Below are 22,874 nucleotides of genomic sequence, written 5' to 3' on the forward strand. Positions count from 1 at the left end.
TAATGAATACATAAATAGTAATGTACTTAAATAGAAAAATGGACAGATGTTTAAGAACATATGACATTTCTTAAAAGGAATATACAAATGATCAATCAACCCCCTCCTTCTCTTCCCGAAGACAGTTTACTCAGTAACAGCATTTATGAAGTATTTACTGTGTGCTAGGCAGTGCTAAGTATTCATGCAAACCCCACACCAACCCTGTGCAGCGGGTATCACTGGTACTCCCATGAAAAGACAGAGTCTGGAGGAGGACTCATTGCTTCGTAAGTGGAAGACCCAGGTCTTTCTGATCATAACACCTATGCTCTTATTCCTGCACTGGGGCAGCAATTAAAGGAATATAACACTTAAAAGCAGTGATATACTACTTTGCATCCCTCAGATTAACAAAGATGAAAATGAATGATACTATCTAGTGTGCACATGGATAAACATTCATCGGCAAACATTGCTAGGAAGGTTGCAGATCGACACAAAACATAACAAATGAGCATATTTTGACCCAGCAATTCCACAGCTAGGAATTTCTCCTAAGGGGAAATATCAGAGATGTGTGAAACATGTACAGACAGGATGTTCTTTGCATCATTATTTATGGTGGGTAAGTGATCAACAATAGAAAATTATTTACTAATTTTACAAGATATATAGTACATTTCTATGTGAGAATATTATATGAAAAATACATATGGTATTGGGAGATTTTTCACAAAACATTGTTAAATGGGGAAAGCAGATGATACAGCAGTGAGTAAAGCATGATCCCTCTTTCCCCCTTGGAAATAGCTATCTTTGGATAGCAAAGGATGTTTTCCTTTGTACATTTCTGTGTTTTTCAAATTTCCTGCACTAAACAAATATTACTTTTAGATGTTATAGTATTGAGGAAAAGGAGGGTTTGAGAACAGAGGTGGAGAGGAAGTAATGAAAAGGAGTATGCAACTAACACTCAACTTTTGGGAAAAAAGGGAAGTGATAGTGAAGAGCATCAGCCCTTGAAAGTGCACCGTTGAGCTTCCTGGGGAGGAAGCCGAGAGCTGGAAGTAGGAAGCTGGATGAAATCAGGTAAGGGTGTTTTGCAATGTTTTTTAGGTGTCTGGCACCAGCATGGGTTGGGGAAGGCTTATTGGGAAATGTGGATATGGGATAATATGATTTCTCTCTTAGGTATGCCGGAACACACATTCAAATTTGTACTGCTTCATCTCAAACATCTCCGATTACTCTGTGTCCCTAAGATCAACTTCCTCCAAGAGGTTCTTCACTGAAAGCACAGAGGAAGGCTTCTATGCTGTGCTTCTTCTCACATCTAGGCTGTTGCCTATTTCTTTCATTTATACCACCTCATCTGCTTCTCTCCACCAGTCCATGCCCATGATAACCCCCAAACTGGAAATTTCTTGGAGCAAGGATCCTGCCTAAGTTTTTCGTCACTATATTCCCAACACTCAGAGCAGGAATTGGTACACAGTAGGTACTTAAGACATATTTCTTGAATGAGCACATGAATAACCTTAGCAAATTCTTATGAGACAGCAACATTTAGCACAATGGATGCTCTTTATTAAATATTTGCTGACGTGCTGATTTTCATTCTGTCATTTCATATGCATATGGTAGGCTCTGATTATACTGTGAAATCCTCTAAGCATTTCTCCTATTTTTCTAGACCACAGAAAAATAACATAAGCCATAGTGCAAAGTAAGCACTCAGTAAATGCTGACCAATTAATTTTGTCTGGATATACCTTCTTATCAGTGATCTCAGGCTTCTCCTCAGTAATCCATTTCTGAATGACTTCTGCTGAAGGTGTTCGTTTTAGCTTGTCAGTGAGATAATTCAAAAGCCAGTTAACAGAATTTACTGTTATGACGTGCATTGTGTTCTCAATTAGATAATCATTTAGACGAATAAAACTTGCAAAGAAACAAAATACAGCTTCAGTTTTCTATATTAACTACATATTTTTAAAGTAACTCTAAAGCAAGCATTTAAATTTTAAAATATAATTTTCTTTTAATTTCCATTTATATTACAATATCGGAGATTTATTGTCCAGAAAAGTTGTTCTTAAACATTCTTTAAGAATGTTTAAGAATGTGTTTTAAAACACAAACATATTCAAATATGTAGCATTGATTTAGCTAGGTGTTCTAACTATTCAATGGGGTAGTAAGAGCAACACAATTGTTATAGAAAAAGCACCTAGCCCATCTAGCTAAAAAGGGCCATCAGATTTTTTTTAAAGCTTTAGAGAAGAAATCAATAAATGTACAACATCTATAACTTAAATTCTAGAGGTAAATGCATGAAATCTTTTTTATTGGGTCAATCTTGTTTGACCCAATAGGGCATCTTTGGGCATTTGCTAACCCAAAAATGCAAATTTTCTCCCCTTACTTGAGTGCTTAGAAAGTAGACTGAGCCAGCAAGGCATTCTGAGTAACTTTTTGTTCTGCTTAAATGGAGCCCAAGGGGCCTCTAGGGCTTAGAGGCCTATGATAGTGGCCTCAGGGACTGCTTCACTGACTTCTGTGTGATGTAGATAATACCACCATATTATCTCATATATAAACTGACACATCATTAAGATTTATTAAATAAACAGCTGTAAAATTTGGACTAAATTAGTGAGCACTGAGTAACAATAATCCAGTGTTTTATAGTGCCACATGTGGTTAAGACAATGCTTGCTGCCTGTTTGCAGGAGTAGTTTGTAGTAATTAAGTTTTAGAATGATGTGAAGTTCAAACTTTGGAACAAAGTTGAGATCCAGTTTGGTAAACAATGGCAGAGCTAACCCTAATGAAGGAGAATCCCCTGGTTAGGCCCTAGCAGGAAGGCTTTCCTCCCTGGTGTCTGAGTTGCAAAACCTTCATTAGAAAAAGGGTGGAACTTTGTGTGGCAATGCAGCTATGCACAAATCCTTTTGTGCCTGACTTATTACCATAGCCAGCTCCATGCTCCATGCTGGGCTAGTGAGAAACAAAGCCTTAGAGATCAAAGATGAGCTCCTGGCCTTGGCTATGCCTCCACTCTCTGCTAGCTTGCCATTCCCAGTGGCTGCTTGGCTGGAGGGCGGTTGAGGGGCAGGCTTCTAAGGTATACATTCAGGTTACCGTATGCTCTAAATTCCTCAACACTGTTAGTGAATCCTGTAATAAAGGCTTTAATTTTTAATGAAACTTGAGAATGACAGATGCCTTAATTTTTCTTTCTTTCTTTTTTTTAAAGATTTTATTTTATTCTTTAGAGGGGAAGGGAAGGAGAGAGGGAGAGAAACATCAATGTATGGTTGCCTTTCGTGCGTCCCCTGCTGGGAACTGGCCTGCAGGGAACCGACCTGCAACCTAGACATGTGCCCTGACTGGGAATCGAACCGTGCTTGTGTGGTTCCCAGGTCCGCACTCAACCCACTGAGCTACACCAGCCAGGGCCTTCATTTTTCTTAAAAGAATAATCATTTACCATGTCAGCCTCATGCAATGATGCCTTTTGTTGGCCTGCTCTGTGTATGTCATTTTCTCAGAGTCTGTATAAGCAGGCAACTCAATGAGACTTCCGCTGTCTGGCACTTTATACTCATCTAAGAACAGCAGAAGACACACCAATAAAAATTCTTGTGTAAAAATTACATATTTCCACTATGAATTAAAAAAGCAAGCAAAATTAAAACACACACACACATCAAAGCTTGGTTCACGAGATAATTCAAACTCTAGAAAACAGTACGGTTACCCAAAAGAATCTCACATTAAAAGATTTCAACTCAATAAAAGACTGTAGAGAGTTTATTACAAACATTTGTTGTAACAGAATTTGATCTGTGTACAATGCCATCTCTTTCCCAGGGATACTTTTACCCTCTTTTTTCCAACTGCATTTTAGTTATCCTTTAGAGTACATGCCAGCTGAGGCCAATCCTGAACTGAGAGCACCCAGTTCTTTAATTTTAACAAGCCTATTGTCTGTGCTGGTAGGTTAGACAAACCTTGAAGCACAGAGGCTCTGACTTTACTATACAATGCTTGTGAAATAAAGGTTCTGCAACCAGTTTAGAAATACTGTACACAAGCAGGGCTAATACAAGGAAAATGCTCTATTTTTTGTTTTTCCCCCCTCTGCAATAAACCTTGAATTTATAATCTATCAAGCAAGTTTGGAAGAATTGAAAAACAGGATTAGTAGTTAAACTTAAGAAAAACAGAATAAAAAGAGAGTTAATACGTTAGAAAGCCGCCACCTCTGATCTGTTAGGGCCCTTTCCCTCCCTACCGTATTGTGCACAGTCGTCAGGAACAAATCCTGCGGCACTCAGAGCCGTGCGACAAGCCTTCCTGACCACACTTTTGGCCTCATCTCGAAATTCTTCTAGGCTCTTTGTCACCTAGATATTGATATGTATAATTAGTGGTATCAAAGTAGCAACCATAGAAAAAAATCTTGAAACTTATAGACAAAATTCCTTACCTCTTCCAGCCGTTTGACTTGCGTGGCCTTAAATTCTTTCAGGGTGTAAGTGTGACCTTTTTCAATATAACAAAGCCTCATAAAACTCAACTGATAACACAGTTTATTTATTTTAAGAAGAGCTGGCCGCAAATACTGAATGAAAATAGACATACAACATTATTTGTTTTTTAACCTGTCTTTTCAAAGTATAAAGATATTCAGAAAGCAAGAATGGTTAAAGAAAATAGCTCTATATATGTTTACTTTACCTACAACTACATGTGCATACATTAAAAGGAACACTTCTAAAATTTTTTTCTAAAGGTTTTCTTTAAATTATCAGATTTAAATTGAATTCCTTTCTTTTTATTTTGAATATATGTGTTTCTATCTATAAAATTGAGGGCAAATTACAGAGGACTTAGTAAATCTTAAATTACACTTAGTTTGGCCAGGGGCTACTGAAAGGTTCTTGGCATACCTTTAAGAATTTACAATATCTAGTGACCATGATACAGATCTAAGACAGCAATTTTTATCTCATGGCACATGTAAACTAATTACTAAAATGCTGCAGCATGCCAAACAATATATGTTTCGCCAATCTGACAAAAAAAAGTAGGTGTAATTCTGGCTCATTCACAGTGGACAGCTATTGTGTACGCTGTTGTCATTTTTTATTTGACCATCTAAGAGAAAAGAAGTCAGTGCCTCTGACTAAATAATCAAGTATTGCACACTTTAAAAACTCTTGTGGCACACCGTAATAATTGCAGTGTGCAACTCTAAGAGATGGTGACAGAGAACAGAGACAGACTTAACTTTAAATTTTCAGTGGGTAAAAACTTGCTGAAAAGAAAGTTCAATCACTATTAAAAACCTATTTTGCAATGTGAGCTGGGGAAGTAAGTGAAAGAATTTTGTGAAATTCCGCTACCTGATCTTAATTTAATCTTTCTTGGTGCCAACATCATAAATCGGAGTTCTACGTTGTTGGCTTCAAAGACACATACTTTAAGAATGTTCCAAGGACATTCATGTGACTTCCCCTGATCTAATCAAAGGAGGAGCAAGTACATTATATAAAGTTACCATTAATTTATTTGTATGTAACACTGGTTTATGTATTATACACTTTTGGGGGAGTTTCCAAAAATAGGACAAACAACAGTTCTTCAGAGCAACATTTAGTGCTTTATTTATTCTAAGTATAAAGGGAAGTTATAGAGTCCTAAATGAAGAGAGTTTTGTGAGAAAACATTTGGAAATGCTTAAGGTTCATCTCATGGGAAAATTTGCACAATAAAAAGGAAGCAAAAGTGTAGAGGCTAAGACTATGATCTGAAATAAGGTAGTAAATGAACTAACCAAGTTCAGGAGTAGGGATGAGAATGTAATCAAAACAGGGCAGTGAAAGCAAGGAAGTCCAGAGAAAGGACAAAGTCCTCAAAGCAAAATTATAAATTCTATTCGGTAAAGGCACAAAAAGTAAGGATCCAGGTGGAAAGCAGAACTGACATTGATGATCTGCTGAAAAGTGAGTTTAGATTGTGGGGAATTTTTTGGAAGAAAAAATATATAATCTAAGAAATTAGTTTAGCTTAACCTAAATATTTGGCTGTCAGCATAAAGGCCAGATGTGAAAGCAGTTCTGGATATGAGAGAGTGGAGGTGTCCACCCCCTCTTCCCCTACCTTGTTTTTTCTGCTGTTTGTTACTAAATTTCAGATGGATCTGGGTTAGATGCTTCACTTTAGGCTGTTATATCGATAGTGCCCCTTGAAGGTGATAAGGATTAAGCATTATTTTGAGTTATTAGAAGGATTACAAGAGGAGGAAGAATTTGTCACCTGGATGGTGGGTTTCAAAATGTGAAAGATGGAGATAGGTATATTTTTTGCTGCCCAGGTCACTTTCTTTGACCTACGTATAATTCCTCTGGTGGCAGAATTCCTCTTTCTTATGGGAGACTCATTACCATGTGGTTTTGATAAGGCTGACCCCTCACTTTCTTTATCACATGAATGATGAATTGACCCACATCCAGGCCTGGTTTATCAGGGTACTCCTAGCTGTGCAGTGATTGGTTCGATATTGGGCATGTAAACAAACTGAGCCAATCAGTATTCTCTCCAGCATCTCCAGCAAGAGGTAGTCTCTTTTCACTGAAAGAGCCAGCTGCAACTAGAGCTGGAGGTGGTGTTCATTCTAAAAGACAAACTGGGAATAAAACAGACACAGAGAGATATAGAGCTGAAAGATGAAAAGAGGAAAAAATAAAGATGACAAGATTGCTGACTTCAACCATGCATGAAGGTATTATTCACCCCTTGAACTTCCTTATTATATGAGCTTTTATTTGTTATTATTGTTAAAGTTCATTTGAGTTTTTGCCAGTTGCACTGAAAGGAATGTCAATACTTCAGAGATGGGAAATCAGTGTTATTCATCTGGAGGTTGGTGATTGGGTCAGAAAGCCTTTAGGGAAGCATTAGAGACTTTGGAGGATAAGTGCAGAAGAGCAGCATTTGCTAAAAAAAATCTATAAAAATCAAGGTCATGCCGAGACACCATGTCTTTTGTTGGAATGCAGCAACCCTTAGGGTGTGCATTCACCATGGCACCAAACCTTTAATTTGCCCTAACTTGAGTCATCAGAACATCTGGGTGATCTGTACAATTTGGCACTTCCAGAACCCACCAGAGTTGTAGGTCTCAGTCCAGCCAGAGATTCTAGGCTTGTGTTCTCATGTACATTTCTGAACCAGTGTAGAAAATGCTTCAGCAAAAGGGACAAAGGATATCCCTTCATAAGTAGAGGAATAATTATATAAATCTATGAAATTAAGAGTCTGCAAAGTAATGACTAACTAAAAATAAAATGGAAGGATTTTAATTAGAAAGGGACATTCAAATGAAAATAAATGAATGACAATGTTTGAGTGAATATAAAAATTAAATAATAGAAAACTGTCTGAAGGTATCATGTAGAACAAAATAACACATTATTAGAAAACCAGCAAAATCATCAAGTACCTAGAAGGTTAATTAAAATCATGGGAAGAACCACATAATACTGAAAAATTAATACTAAATGCATATCTAAATCTAGGGAAAATTAAAATCCAAAAATATAGGAGACTAGAAGACACTTACAGAAAGAAGACATAGTCCCAGACTACTTCATTGTGAATTCTACCAAACATTTCAAAAAAAAATTAATGCTAATTCTTCATAAACTATTATAAAAAAACAAAAGAAGGAATATTTCCCAACTCATTCTATAAAGCCAGTATTATCCTAATACTAAAACCAGATAGAAAAACACATCCCAAGGAAAGAAAAAAAGTGTTGACCTATCTTCCTTATGAATATGTGTGTATATATGTATATATGTATATATATGCAAATACCCTAAACAAAATACTAGCAAACCACATCTAGCAATATATAAAAAGGTTTATACATAATGACCAAAAATTATTTTTTCTGGGGATGCAAGGTTGTTTTAATATCAGAAAATCAATTGCTATAATAAATTATACCAATAAAGGAAAAATTACATGATAATCTCAGTAGATGCAGAAAAAGCATTTGAAAGAATCATGATGACTTCATGATAAAAACATTCAACAACTAGGAGCAGAAAGCAACTTCTTCATAACATCATACTTAACAGTAAAAGATTAAAAGCTTTCCCTCTAAGATCAGGGACAAGACAAATATTTCTGCTCTTGCCACTTCTACTCAACAGAAGGGAACTTAGGCAAGAAAATTAAATAAAAGTCATCCACATTGGGAAGGAGGAGTAAAACTATCTACTTGCAGATGACATATTCTTGTGCATAGAATATCCTAAGGAATACACACAAAGAAACACACACAGACAAACAACCAGAGTCAATCATAAATTCTGTAAGTTTCAAAAAACAGGCTCAATATATAAAAATAAAATGTACTGTTATATTTTAATTACAAAGGGATATTCAAAGTAATTATGCATACTATATGTATATGTGCTGTTAATATATATTCTACATATGCACTATATATATAAAATCTAAAATGAAATTTAAGAAAGCAATTTCACTTACGATATGAAATATAATAAAATATTTCAGAATAAAGCTAACAGAGAAATTCAAAATATATACTATAAAAACTATAAAACATTGTTGAAAGAAATTCAAGAATATCTAAGTAAATGGGAAGGGATTATATATATCTGTTCACGGACCAGAAAAAAATAATATTGTTAAAATGACACTCCCTATCAAAATCACAACTGACTTTTTTGCAGAAATTGACAATCTGATGTTAAAATTTATATGGAAGTTCAAGGGGACCAGGTAACTCACACTTCCTAATTTCAAAACTAACTATAAAGCTATAGTATTGAAGGAAGTTGGCATGAGAATAGACTTAGATAAATAGAATAGAGTTGAGAGTTCAAAAACCCTAACATTTATTGTGAGATGATTTTTTGGCAGGGGTGCAAGAGGAAAGAAAGTTTTTGCAAAGCATGGTGCTGGGACAACTGGAGAGCCACATGCAAAGGAATGAAGGTGGACTCCTACAATATACCATAAGCAAACATTAACACAAGATGATTCAAGGACCTAAATGTTAGAGTTAAAACTATGAAACAATTATAGAAGAAAACTTAGGAGTAAATCTTTGTGACCTTGGGCTAGGCAAGTTTTTTAAAGGTATAATACCAAAAGCACAAGCAGCAAGAGAAAAAACAGATAAAATGGACATCATAAAAATTCAGAATTTTTATGCTAAAATCATTAAATTGTATACCCTAGATGGGTGAATTATATAGTACATGAGTCATATTTCAATAAAATTATTACAAGGAAATGTAGGCACAAGTGCCAATAATGTTGGTTAATAAAAAACATTTATATAAAATTTTCCAGGACAACTCTACCTTTCCCTGCAACCTAGTCTGAGAAAATTAGCCCCACTCCTTCCAATTAAGTGATAGCAAATATAAGACTAGTGTTAAATGTGTGGATTATTATAACATCTAACAGATACTTAAGCCAACATAAATGGGTCTGTTATTTAGGTCAATCTAAGATTAAAAGGATAAGAACTTTCTAGTTTGCTAGGGCTACATTTAAGAGAAGAACTTATCAAGACCAAAACATTATTGGCACGAATTGTGGACAGAGAGAATGACAACTCAGCACATATAATAAGAGTTACAAACGTTAAGGATTATAGGTTAATTTTAGAAACAAATGCAGAAAAAACTATTTTATACCTAGTAACAAATTTATGAAATATATAGTATTCAAGACCTGGTAAAGATGAAAAGTGGAAAAAAGGTAGTAAAACAGGTCCAAATAACTGATGGATTCTTCATGAAATTAGACATCTAGGGCTTGAATTTGCTATCAAGAAGGATTAGAATATTTTCCACAACTCAGAATGCTTGGTGAAATGGATGACCTGAGATGATACATCTTATGCATTTGTTTTGCTCTAATATCTGTGTTAGCCATATTCCTTTAATGTTACTTTATTGTATGCCTGATATCTTGATAACAATCTTTCAGATTACCATGTGCAAAGTGAATAAAATTCGAACTTGAGTCTTCTGATTTGAGTGGGTGGTGACTAATGGTGATGCCAGTTCATTCCAGGTGCTAAGTAGAATACTTCTAATGCAAATTGAAATCAGTCCATTGGTAGAGATTTTAAATATGGCCACACACCCTTGAACAGTAACATTTTTCATGATTACCTGACCTGTCCTCCAAAGTAAGTATTAAGATTCCCTCTACTGTCTGGATCCATGGTAAAGAAAACACATAATACACTGGGAGGTATTGGCCCATGAAAACAAGCCCCCAAGTTATTTTGGACTAAAAAGTCTAGAATATCTCAAAGATAAGAGGTGGTAATAAGGTTTCCCAGCCTACACTGCTCAAAAAGACATACCAATTTCCTGATCAACAACAAAGGGGTCATGAATCCAAACCTGAGGTTGCGTCTTACCAAAGGGGACCTGTGCAAGTCTCCTACTTACGCGTTTTACAGCCCTGAATTCAGAAACAGCACTAGACTGCCAGACTCTTAAATAATGACAAGACGAAAATTGTCATTTAGTTAACATTAAATAGCAGATTAGATGAACTATTCTATTTCAGGGATAGTCTATACCAACACCTATAATAGATTCACACTCTGCTTTTCTGTAATTCTTTTAAAATATGATTAACAATACATACACGATTCACAATGAACAAATTTTTTTGTAGAGATTTTCGAGATCCACTGATCTTCTTGGAGCGCACATTCTTCTTCCACACATTAAAAGCCTTCCATTTCCGGAACAGTGAAAATAATGGAATCCTACTGAGTTCTCTGTGATATAGGTATTCCTGTTCCCATCGATCAATTTCAATAAATTCAATGTCATCGTTATAAATGTGTGTTACTGCCTTTTTGCTAATGGTATAGTAGTCATTTTTGTTGATGTTCTCATAATTTACAACTCTACAAAAAATAAAAATTGGGGCAAGTGAATAAAGTGTTCCGTACAAAATTAAGCAACTACATTACTTTTTGTTTTAAAGAGGTAAAACATTTCTGGAAAACAATTACTATTTAAAGTTTCTAAAAATTCTGACAAACTAATTTTAGTTTAAATAAATTACTCAAGAAAAGGAGCAGGAGCTGTTTTTTAACAACAGTTATAGCTTTCAAAGGTTTCACAACCTTGGTGATATAATTCTTACTTTCAGTTACATGATGTTTATAAAAAATCAACTACAGATTTTTACATAATAGCTACATATGAAAGCTACCTGGGAATAAGTTTTTATTTACAACTAACTCTTTATAAACCATTCAATAATAGTAGTGTAAAAAAGTTTTGTGTTACCCAGAAATACGAGAAAGAGCAAAGCAAAAATATGATTTAGATAAAATTAGAATCGAGACCCAGATTAAGCTAAAAATATGTCTAATTTATCATATAACAAAATAAATACTGTTCAGAAATTGTTTTTTCAAGATATCCCTCTCTCAACTGTCATCAAGAGCATACTTCAACTGTATATATTACAGGAAATAGATCAAGTAAAAAAGACAAGCAAGAATGGCAGAAAAAAACAAGTAGAATTAGGTGAAGGAAACAAAATAATGAGAATACAAAGGACCAATTCTCTGAAACTTCTTAAAATAAGAACTTTCTTACAGACACAAATATATATTTTTTCAATTTTAGCTTTAATCTTGAAATGTTGAATGCAACTTAAGTATTCAATAGCAGAACAAGTGTGAAATATATTATGATATAGCAAGTTATTAAAATATATTTGGGAATTTAGGAAAATAAAATTTATAAAGCTTCTATGGTAGTTTAGAACAGGTTTAGATAAAGGTTAAGTGTAAAACAAAACCCCAATTGTTTCCGTGTTAAAACTATGCAAAAATCATATATATTAGCAATAGGCAGGAATACTCCTGTGAAAAGTAACTGTTTCCCATGTCTACATTGTCTTCTAGTCCTTAGCTCTGCATTCTGAACCTGAAGTTCATGGATGACCCTTCAGTCATCTATGAAATCCCTGAAATTGTTGTATGTAAACAAATCTACATACCTATATAAGTTTTTAAGGAATTAGAACAAAATTCTTATACACTTTGGGTCTGTTAATTAAAAAAACCTAGGAACCATTGGCATAAATACTTTTTTATTGTTGTTCAGTTACAGTTGTCCTGCCTTTTCCCCCATTGCTCTTCCCTATCTTGTCCTCCCTCCACTGCCACAGTCAATCCCCCCACATTGTCCATGCCCATGAGTCCTCTCTTCATGCACCTTTGCTTGCCCCTTCCCCTTCTTTCCTGTTATCACCCTCCTCCCTCCCCTCTGGTCACTGTCGGTTTGTTCTTTATTTTTTATTTTTATTTTAATAAAATTATGTAAAAAACAGGTATTAAATCTTCTTTGAATATCTGATAGAATTTACTAGTAAAAATATCTGGTCCTGAACGTCTACCTTTTTGGAGATTTTTGATGATTGTTTCAATTTCATTACTGTTGATTGGTCTAACTTAGATTTTCCAGTTCTTCATGATTCAGTCTAGGGAAGTTGTAACTCTAAGATAGTGGATTTGGTGGTCTTTCATTGTATTCTTATTCAGTCCTTTGTATTTCTTTGGTGTCTTTTGTAACTTCTTTAATTTCTGATTTAGTTTGAGACTTTTCTTTTTTTCCCCTTTAATCTAGCCAGAGGTTTGTCAGTTTTACTGATCTTTTCAAAGAACCAGCTCTTTGTTGCTTAATTTTTTGTTGTCTTTTTGTCCTCTATTTCATTTAATTATGCTCTAATATATATCTTCTTCCTTCTATTGACTTTGTGCTTCATTTGTTACTTATTTTTCTAGTTCTTCAAGGTGAAATATTAGGCTGTTTCCTTGAGATTTTTCTTGTTTCTTGAGGTAGGCTGTAATGATAAAACTTACCTCTTATTACCACTTTTGCTGTATCCCCAAAATTTTGATGTGGTATTGTCATTCTCATTTGTCTTTATGTTTCCCTTAGTCTCTTCTTTTATTTCTTCTTTGACTCAGTCATTGTTTAGTAGTGTGTTGTTTAATCTCCACATGTTTGTGGTTTTTCCTGCTTCCTTTTTTGCAGTGGATTTCCAATGTCAAAGCACTGTAGTTGGAAAATATGCTTGGTATGATTTCAGTCTTCTTAAATTAGTTGAGGCTAGGTTTGTGTCCCAACATATGGTCTATCCTTGAGAATGTTACATGTATACTGGTGCTCTGCAATGAAAATGTTGGTTAGGTCTATTTGGTTAAATGTGTCATTTAAAGTCAATATTTTCTTATTGATTTTATGTTTGGATGATCTAGCCATTATTTTCAATGAGGTATTTTGGTCTCTTATTATAGTTGTTTCTTTTTTGTTTCTCTCTTTAGTCCTTTTTTTTCTGGGTGTGAGGAGGAATATAACCTGTTTTAATTTTAATTTTATTCTTTATTGTTGTTCAAATACTGTTGTTTCCATTTCCCCCACCTCTCCTTCACCACTCGCCCCATCCCTCTTTGCTTCCCACCCTTGATCTTATCCCCTTCGGCTTTGTCCATGTGTCCTTTATGCATGTTCCTTGATGACCCTTCCCTCTTTTTCTCCTCATTACCCTGCCCCTTCCTCACCTCTGGTAACTGTCAGTATGTTATTTCAATGTCTCTGGTTATATTTTGCTTGCTTGCTTGTTTTGTTGATTAGATGCCATATATAGGTAAGATCATATGGTATTTTGTCTTTCACCATCTGGCTTATTTCATTTAGCATAATGCTCTCTGGATCTATCCATGCTGTTGTGAAGAGTACGAGTTCCTTCTTTCTTTCTGCTGTGTAGTATTCCATTGTGTAAATGAAGCATAATTTTTGATACTCATTTACTGATGGGTACTTTGGCTGTTTGCAGCACTTGGCTATTGTGAATGCTGCTATGAACATTGGGGTGCATAGGTCTTTGAGTTGTACTTTTCTGATTTATTTGCTATTGCATTGAGTTTTTTCAGAACTGCATTCATGAATTCTCTGTCATTTAAATCACATTCTTCAATGTCTTTAAGTTTATTTTCTGGAGATTTTTTCATTTGCTTTCTGTATTACTTTATGACCTTGGTTATTCATTGTGCTTGGTGGGTTATTTCTCTGCTTTCACATTTGTCATAGTAAAATCTACTTTTTTAAAGTATTCACTATTTCACTGTTTAGAAAGATAAGTAGAATTCTTTTGTTTTCCAGTAGGTGACACTGAAGTGCAAGCACCTGCCCTGCTGGGGCTTCCAGGATCACTGTGGGGTGGTGTTGCCTTGTCTGTGGAGAATGCCCTGGGTGACCTGTGAAGGTGGACCCCTTTTACTGCTTGGTCACTTCAGCCTTGACTCACCACTCCCATGGATTGGAAGGTTATGGTTCTCCTGGCCTTATGTTCCTGGTGACACCTTCTGTAGCCAGAAGCCATGGCATTACTGCTCTGTCTGAGTTGATCCAGCTGTCTCTAGCAGACTATGCCATGGTGGGTGGGGGTAGGGCGGGCAGAAAAAAGGTCCACACATCCACAGTTGTGCTCTTCCTCCTGAATTTAGCTGCACTGAATATGTTTGAGTATAATTTCAGGAAGCTCTTGTAATTTTTCTTAAGCTCATTAAGGTGCTCAAATGTCAGTTAAGTAACCCAGTTGTGAAGTCAAGGATTATCTTTCACTAAATCTGCAAAGTTGAATCATTCGCAAAAACATTTTCCAATTCTTGACAAAATTATTTAGTCACCAATGCACTCAGTTAATTCTGGAACAACAGAAACATGGTGTTCCTCTTGTATTTCCTTGTAGAAAGCTAAACACAGAAAGTTATGTGGTGGTTTGGATTTTATTAGAGTCAATTTCAATAATATTGCTTACTGCAAAATTCATAACTGCAGAGAAATATTTACATATTGGAGTTTCTTTGTGAATAAAACAATGTATTGTTTGAACCTCAGGATTGTCTGAATAAACTCTAGATATAATATATACTTTTAAGAAGTATTTCCATAATAACTCACTTGCCTTGAATAAATCTTCCCCCAAAGTATTTTTTTGTTCTTCCTCAGAACAAAATTCTTCCAAACATTTCACTTCAGGGATTCTAAATAGTGTTGTTATCTAGCAGACATTAACATCTACATTCATCAATATGCAATGACTTTATTTGTGTAATAATATTTTAATAATGTCTTGGATTATAGTAATCTTTGTCATCTCCCATGGTGATCTACCTGTATTATTGATTGGTTTCCTTTGTCTTTCTGGCGCCAAATAGAACTTGAAAACCCACATAAGCTAGTAAAATTGCAACTCTGTAATAGTACATCATTTTGACATTAGGTATTAATTGCATGTTTTTGCACTCTAAACTTTTTGATTAAATAATAATATAAAAACATAATTTGGTTTCATATTTTATTCTTGCACATGCCTTAAAAAGTATAAACCCTCTTCTGGGTATGGTAGGTGTATTTTGGTAAGGTGTTGATATAGTTTGCTTGGCACTGCTGATTCATTTAATAACATTTCCATATGAATAAGATATTTAGGCAAAAGAACAAGAATATTACTGAGGTTCACAACTCCAAGTTTGAGATAATTCTAATTTTACTGCCTCATTTAAAATTCTTTTCATCACTGTGTTAATCCTATAACTTATTTTCTCTCTGAAAATATTTTTCCACAGGGGCCTCTGTTGTACTATGACATATCTTATTTTCTTAATCAGAAAGACAGATAATAATATTAGGTTTGGAAATTATGGAAAATGCTTTCATGGCTTCCCCACTTTTGGTAGGCAGTAAAGGCATTCTTTGATAGTGAACTCTCTGTCTCCTGGGAGTCTCATGAACACCACCATTTTCATTCTGACAAGGGAGTGGCACAGAAATTAAGAACATAGCTTCAAAAGCCAGACTGTTTTTCTTATTGTAGAATCTAGGGCAGGTTACTTAACCATTTTGTGCCTCACCTGTGAAATAGAGATAATAATTGTATCTCTCTTATAGTATTATTATAAAGGTTCAATGATTTATAATACTTTGCCTAGAAGGTAAACACCAATAAGTTATCACCCTTTATGACATGTAAAGTATTATCATTTGCTTTGGTGTCTTCTCACAGAGTGAGTATGTAACCCAACTGTCTAGCCTACAGCCTTCCCTTATACCACACAGCTAGCCCTCAATCACAATCACTCTTGTTCAAGGTCTAAGTCCTAAAAAAAAGAAGTATTTTGTCTTGATCAGTCTTATTCTGTTCTCGATGCTGCTTGTGATCTCTCTAGTTCCTGATCCTTTGCTTAGTTTCTCCCTACTTGCCCCAGGCCTGACCTTCAGCAACAAGTCGTATATTACCAAGCTGACAATCCAACACTTTCAGTTATCTCCTTGAAGTTTATTCTTCAAAAGATTGATATGCCTAATACATACCACTAAATAAGTTCTTTTGAACAAACTTGATAAATGGAACTATTTTCTCATTTAAAAGGACTGTGGTAGATATAAATATTGTGAAACTTCACACTTAATGTACTTTACTACACTTAAAAAAGATGTGAAGACATTATATTTTATCACTACTTTTAAAAGGAGTGTTGTATAACAGGTCATCTTGTTGACCCAGTATTTACCACTTTTAACTTCCAATTTAGCTGTTGCTATGTAGCATCCAAGTCATTGTCTTTATTTCTAATATTTATAAGGTTTATAATATTTGGAGTTCAGGCTAGAAAAAAAGTTTAACATCAACCTTAAAACATGATAACAAATTGTGATTTCAACACCATCTTCTTAAATGAGACCTGGGATATCGGGCTGGCCAAAAAGTTCATTTTTTTCATAAGATAACTCTAGTGCACTGAGTTGTCTTTAACTTCATTCAAAACAATTTTGTTAGATTGTATTGTGACAGCTGTCATTTCAGCATGCATTTTTTTAAAAAACATCAAAATTGGTGACTGTATAGCCATTTTAATATTGAAGGTGGAAGAAAATAAGCAACATTTTTGGTGTATTATGTTTTATTATTTCAAGAAAGGTAAAAACACAACTGAAATGAAAAAAAGATTCATGCAGTGTATGGAGAAGGTGCTGTGACTGATCAAACATGTCAAGAGTGGTTTGCAAAGTTTTGTGCTGGAGATTTCTCGCTAGACGATGCTCCATGGTCAGGTAGATCAGTTGAAGTTGATAGCAATCAAATCGAGACATTAATGGAGAAAAATCAGCGTGGAAGATAGCTAACATACTCAAAATATCCAAATTGATAAAATTATTGGTGAAAATGAAAAATGTGTCTTTTATTTTACAGAAAAACCTAAATGGACCTTTTGGCCAACCCAATATTGCTATCACGCATTATTACTGTCAGTCCAAATATAAAACATCAACTCAATTCCCCTAGTGGAAGTGCTCATTAGAGCACAATTTAGTCTACAAATACAATTAATTTTCCAATTAGACAAAAGCACAATTTTCAGTCTCACCTTCAACACAGGCATACCTCAGAGATATTGCAGGTTTGGCTTCAGACCAATGCAATAAAATAAATATTGCAATAAACAAGTCATACAAATGTTTAGTTTCTCACTGCATGGAACTGATGTTTATACTGTGTAGCCTATTAAGTGTACAACAGCATTTTTTTTATCAAAGGGCTTTCAGTTCCATTATATGTTCATTTTCCCATATTAAAAAAAGCTATTGCTCTCATCTTAAAAAACCCTCACTTGGACCCCAATATTCCTTTCACCTACCACCTCATTTCTTCTCTATCTTTGGCACCTGAAAATGAGTATGACTGAACCCCAAAGTCTCTTCTTCCCTGATGAATCTATCCCATGCAGTCTTCTGTGCATCATTTAACAGCAACTCTACCCTTTCTCTTGCTCAGGGAAATGGATCACTGAAATCATTCTGGACTCCTCTTGGATTGTTCACTTTGAATACAGTTCATAAAAACATCCTGTGGCTTGACCTTCCAAGCATTTCCAGAATTCAACCTATTTCTCACCACTTCTAGCACTACCACCTGGTCTACCTCTCACCTAAATAATTACAGCCCTTGGAACTGGTCTTCCTATTTTAGCTCTTGCTCCTTAAAAGTCTGTATTCTCTACAAAGGAGCCAGAGTGATCCTTTTTAAGATCTTAATACTTCTCTGCTTGAAATTTCTCCACGGTTCTCCTCAGAGTAAAAGCTAATGTTCTTACAATGACTGGAAGTCCTGCGAGATCTGTTCCCTGGCTCTCACTCACTCTGCTGTGGTCCCGGCAGCCTCCTCGCCACTTCGTGAGCATGGCAGGTATGCTCTACCTTGGGACAGTATACTCCCTTTCTTGCTGTCTGAGATGCTCTACTTTCCTCTCCTGACTACCATGACCACCATTCTATCTTCTCCTTCAAGTGTTTGTTCAAACGCCAGCTTCTCAATGAAGCCCATCCTGACCATTTGGTTAATTCACAACCTCTTCCCCAGAATGCCCAATCCCCTGTTCTCACTGTTTTTTCTATGATATGTATCACCTCCTAGCATTCCATATAAGTGTTTCTCATGTATCATATTAATTATTGTCTCCCTCTGCTAAAATGTAAGCTCCATGAGGTTTTAATCTGGATGTTTCACTAATATACCTTAGCATGTAGAATAGTTACTGCTATAGGGTAGGTACACAATACATTTTCCTGAATAGCTGAATTTTCTTAAGCATCTCTCTACAGATTATTTCTCACTCCTGTTAAGCTCTTTTGGATTTACAATACATCTGTCATTTCAATTAAAATGTTTTTCTTCTCCCCATCTGTCCCCAGTAGGAGACTGTCCTCAGTGTTATCTAACTCAATAGCTAGTGTAAGGGAGAACAAGGGATCCCTAGAAGGTCCTTTTAGCTTCCTGTATAGCAGAGAATGGGGAAGGTAACTCAAAGAATTTTGTGGCAAAGTTAAACTATTACCACCTTCAGGGAAAGACTGTTTCAACAACTGCTATCAGTTAAAATTACATGTAAGACAAATAATGCATCATCTACTTTCTTATACACCTCCACCTTCTTTTCTCAGTAATATCCCCAAATAACAAAAATATGTTTGTAATACTGATTAAAATAGATGGCACTACATAAGATAAACAGAGACACACACCAGTGCTTCACAAATAGATGTCTATAAATAAAGAAAAAAAAAATTGTTGTGATTAAGATTCATTTATCATTAGATGATCATCAGAATGATATTTTATCATATTTATCATTAATACTAAATCAGTTATAGTAACACTGTGATCTTATGTGTAATTTCTAACCTTAATAAATTATTCATAAAAGAGAACTTACTTCAGATTATATGTATCATATTCGATGGAAGACCTGGGCACTGCAGGAATCATATAAAGAAATCCAATATGTTCATTTTCACTTAGTATTTTAATGATTTGCAAGGGATCACGAATGCTGGCTTTAACAACTTCTTCCCGGTCTTGGAAAACGTACTTCGGGTAAGCTGAGGAACTCATCCGGTGGAGACCTCTTCTTCCAGCGCTGGTGGTCCGTGGCAGTTTGGGAGGAGAGGGGCAGAACACCTCAGCGGAGGGCTGGTGGATATAAATTGAGCCAGAAAGGGGAGGGGATTAAGCAAAGTAAGTAAATAAACTCATAGACACAGAAAAAAAAAGAGTATTTGCCCCCAAAAGGTACCACAAACAAGTGACAAAATATTAACCTCAGGGACTAATTATTATACTGCCTGAGATTCCAGGGCTCAAAGGCAAGCATTTTGGACCTGAAAAGTTTCAAACAACTGTCATACGGTGACAGTACTTCTCACCAGAGATCCGTTCCCTTTCCACAAAACAGCCCAGCATCAGCTCCTCTTGCCTTTTCCTCTTCTGTAACTCAATATTCATTACATCAAAACACTCCCAGCTCTCTGGCGCTCCTGGGAGGCCACCACTCTCCCTGTTCAGAGGCTCTGCATTTCCCCTCTCCTTGGCCTCTCCCCTCAACACCCCCACCTTGTCTGATCACCTGATGCTTTCAAATGACTGGAAACTTACACAGCTATAATTGTATCACATAATAAAGTAGTTTTTTGTGAATGTGAGGGGTAGTTACATTGAGTATTGGGAATCATTATGTAATAGCCTCATAATTACCAGTTCTGGAGACCACTGCTTCTCACATTTCAGTGTGTATGTGAATTAGCCGGGTGTCATGTTAAAATGCAGTTTCTGTCAGTCAGTCTGGGATGAAGCCTAAGGTTCTGCATTGCTAACCTGCTCCCAAGAGATGCAGATGCTGCTGTCTCATGAACTACACTCGGAGCACCAAGGCTAAGTGCATACCATGCTCACACCCGTGAGCTTTGTGCTTTCCCCTGAGTTGCACACTCCTTTGTTCCCCTGCAGTGGGGAACTCACACCCTCAGTGCCACTCACACTCCTTTGTTCCCCTGCAGCAAACTTTGGGGCAGCCTCCCCCACATCCTCTCCTCCTATGAGAACCATGATTGAAGAAATCTGACACTCAATTCCAGTAGTCACCACCTTGTCTCTCCGATGGTTCAAAGGTAACTGGCTTTAAGATAGAGAATCACCATAGCAGACCTGCTTTGTTGAATAATTGATGTACATAAAAGATCATACATATATGATCTTTTTCTTGCCTATTAATATAGCTAATAGAGGCTGCCATTTCTATAAGAGATTTATTATCATAAGTTCTGTGGAGCAAGTTCCCCAGGAACTTGTATTTACAGGGGTCATTATTCTCTGTCTTTAATTAAATATGCCGTGTTGAATAGAGGCGTGAGAGGAGTATTCTGGAAAGCCCAGAGCTGAAGGAAACACACTTTTGAAGTCAAAGGATGAAAAGTTGTCTTTTCACTTTTCAAAAGTTGTATTGGCCAGGGATAGCAACGGCGGCACTGTTTTAGTATGTAAAAGAATAAACAACCAGATACTGTAACCTAGAGAAAACACATGTTGCTCGTTCCACTGTTTTAAAAGGGCAATAGTCAACTTTAATATTTTATGAGACTATAGTATTAATATTTAAACAAAATGCATTTATTTTTGTCATTATTTCCTTTAAAAAGTTTTGCTGAATACTAAATAAAAATTTTCTTCAATAACAGGTCTACACATTTTTGTCTGAGCACAATTTCTAATTATAGGCATACCTCAAAGATATTGCACTGTTAGTTCCAGATGACCATAATAAAGTACTTAATGTAATCAGTGGAAATGTAGTCTTTTTGCTGGTGAAAGGTCTCGTCTTCCATTTGTAAAAAATGCTATACCCAACCCCGAGCAGCATGGCTGACTTGGCTGGGCATCATCCTACCAAAGTGAATGGTTGCCAGATTGACTCCTAGTCAGGGCACATGCCTGGGTTGCAGGCCTGGCCCCCAGTGAGGGCAAATGCAAGAGGCAACTGATCAATGTTTCCCTCTCACATTAATATTTCTCTCCCTCTCCTTCTCCCTCCCTTCCCCTCTCTCTAAAAAATAAGTAAAATCTTTTTAAAAATGCAACACCTGTGAAGCACAGTAAAGCCAAGGGCAATAGAACAAGGTATGCCTGCATATAACTCAGTGGGAAGATGTGATTCCATTTAAATAGTCACATAAATTCAGACTTTTCAGGGGGATAGAATAAAGAAAGTATTTATTCATAAGGTGTTGAAAATCCTCTGTGATGGAGGCTCAGTCTAGTCTGATGAAAATCCTCTGTGATGGATGCTCAGTCTAGTCTGATAAGTCTATCTTCCTTAATAACCAGAAGCAAAAGCAAAGCCTCCATCTTTTCTCCTCCCTCCCTCCCTCCCTCCCTCCCTCCCTCCCTCCCTCCCTCCCTCCCTCCCTCCCTCCCTCCCTTCTTTCCATCTCTCAGGAAATCCTTGTTGTTTCACTTCCATTCTCAACTCATTCTCAGAAATCAATACCCCCCCCCAATAAGTTACCCTTTTCTAAAATTAATTCCCTTATTCTTTTATGGCGTATCCCCTTTCTTCCACATTTCTCTTCAACCTCTTAACTCTATACTTAATTCATCACTTAGTTACAGACTCAATCAAGTATAAGCCACACCTAACATTTGTTTCCATCTTCCTTCCTTGATTCTAGTTACCATACAGTTTCTCTCCTGTTCTTTCAGTGCAAGCTTTTGAAGCCTACTTTATACTAAATGAATTAATTTATAGGCAAGCATATGTTTCCTGGCCCTATTTAAGATACTTCAGTCTTTCTTTCTACTTCACAGAAACCAAATCAACTGAAGATGTACAATTTTATCCAACCATGTGGTATCATTCTCTCAGGACAGTCTCACCCAAACCCACAGTGAGCCTCCTTGCATCTGGCTTCTCGGGTCCCCAACTCTCCCATCTTATCTGCCTCATTAACTTCCCACTCATTCTTCAAAGCTTAGTGCAATTTCCTGGGGTAGCTATTCCTCCACTGACCATGCCCTTTGACATTAGATGTAAGTATTCCTTCTATTTCGTTCTCCATCATTTTATACATTAACTAACCAATGAGAGCTCTTATAACACTTTGAGCATTCACCTGACCATCTGCCCACCTCCAGACTCTGAAATCCTTGAGGACAGAGCTTGTCCCCAGCTCTCCATTTCCAGCACTCTAGTCCGGTGCCTGAAAGACAATTAGCACTGAAATGCTTAACAATGTGGAAGGACCCTCTCAATAAGAAGCTCAGAGAAATCTTAGCTCTATGGGTATTTTTATTGTATCCTCCACACTTTCTCCCACCTGTTTCTGCTTCTTTCCTTAATTATCCACAGGTATTTATATAAAGCAGTACTCTGGCGATTTCTTCCCAGAGCTTAT

The 22,874-nt window shown here is 36.1% G+C and overlaps 1 protein-coding gene across 1 annotated transcript in view; it reads right to left on the minus strand.

Moving 5' to 3' along the window:
- Positions 1 to 22,874, minus strand: part of DNAH6 (dynein axonemal heavy chain 6) — a 243,147-nt gene that overhangs the window by 213,746 nt on the left and 6,527 nt on the right. The window contains exons 4-9 of the mRNA XM_053664561.1: positions 19,364 to 19,620; positions 10,705 to 10,972; positions 4,478 to 4,612; positions 4,283 to 4,394; positions 3,476 to 3,593; positions 1,755 to 1,923 (exon numbers count right to left, since the gene is read on the minus strand). Coding sequence (XP_053520536.1) covers positions 1,755 to 1,923; positions 3,476 to 3,593; positions 4,283 to 4,394; positions 4,478 to 4,612; positions 10,705 to 10,972; positions 19,364 to 19,620 — 1,059 coding nt within the window. The remainder of the gene's footprint in view (positions 1 to 1,754; positions 1,924 to 3,475; positions 3,594 to 4,282; positions 4,395 to 4,477; positions 4,613 to 10,704; positions 10,973 to 19,363; positions 19,621 to 22,874) is intronic.

The sequence above is a fragment of the Artibeus jamaicensis genome, unplaced genomic scaffold, assembly GCF_021234435.1.
Source record: "Artibeus jamaicensis isolate MK-2021 breed Jamaican fruit bat unplaced genomic scaffold, CSHL_Jam_final contig_384, whole genome shotgun sequence".
Classification (NCBI taxonomy): domain Eukaryota; kingdom Metazoa; phylum Chordata; class Mammalia; order Chiroptera; family Phyllostomidae; genus Artibeus; species Artibeus jamaicensis.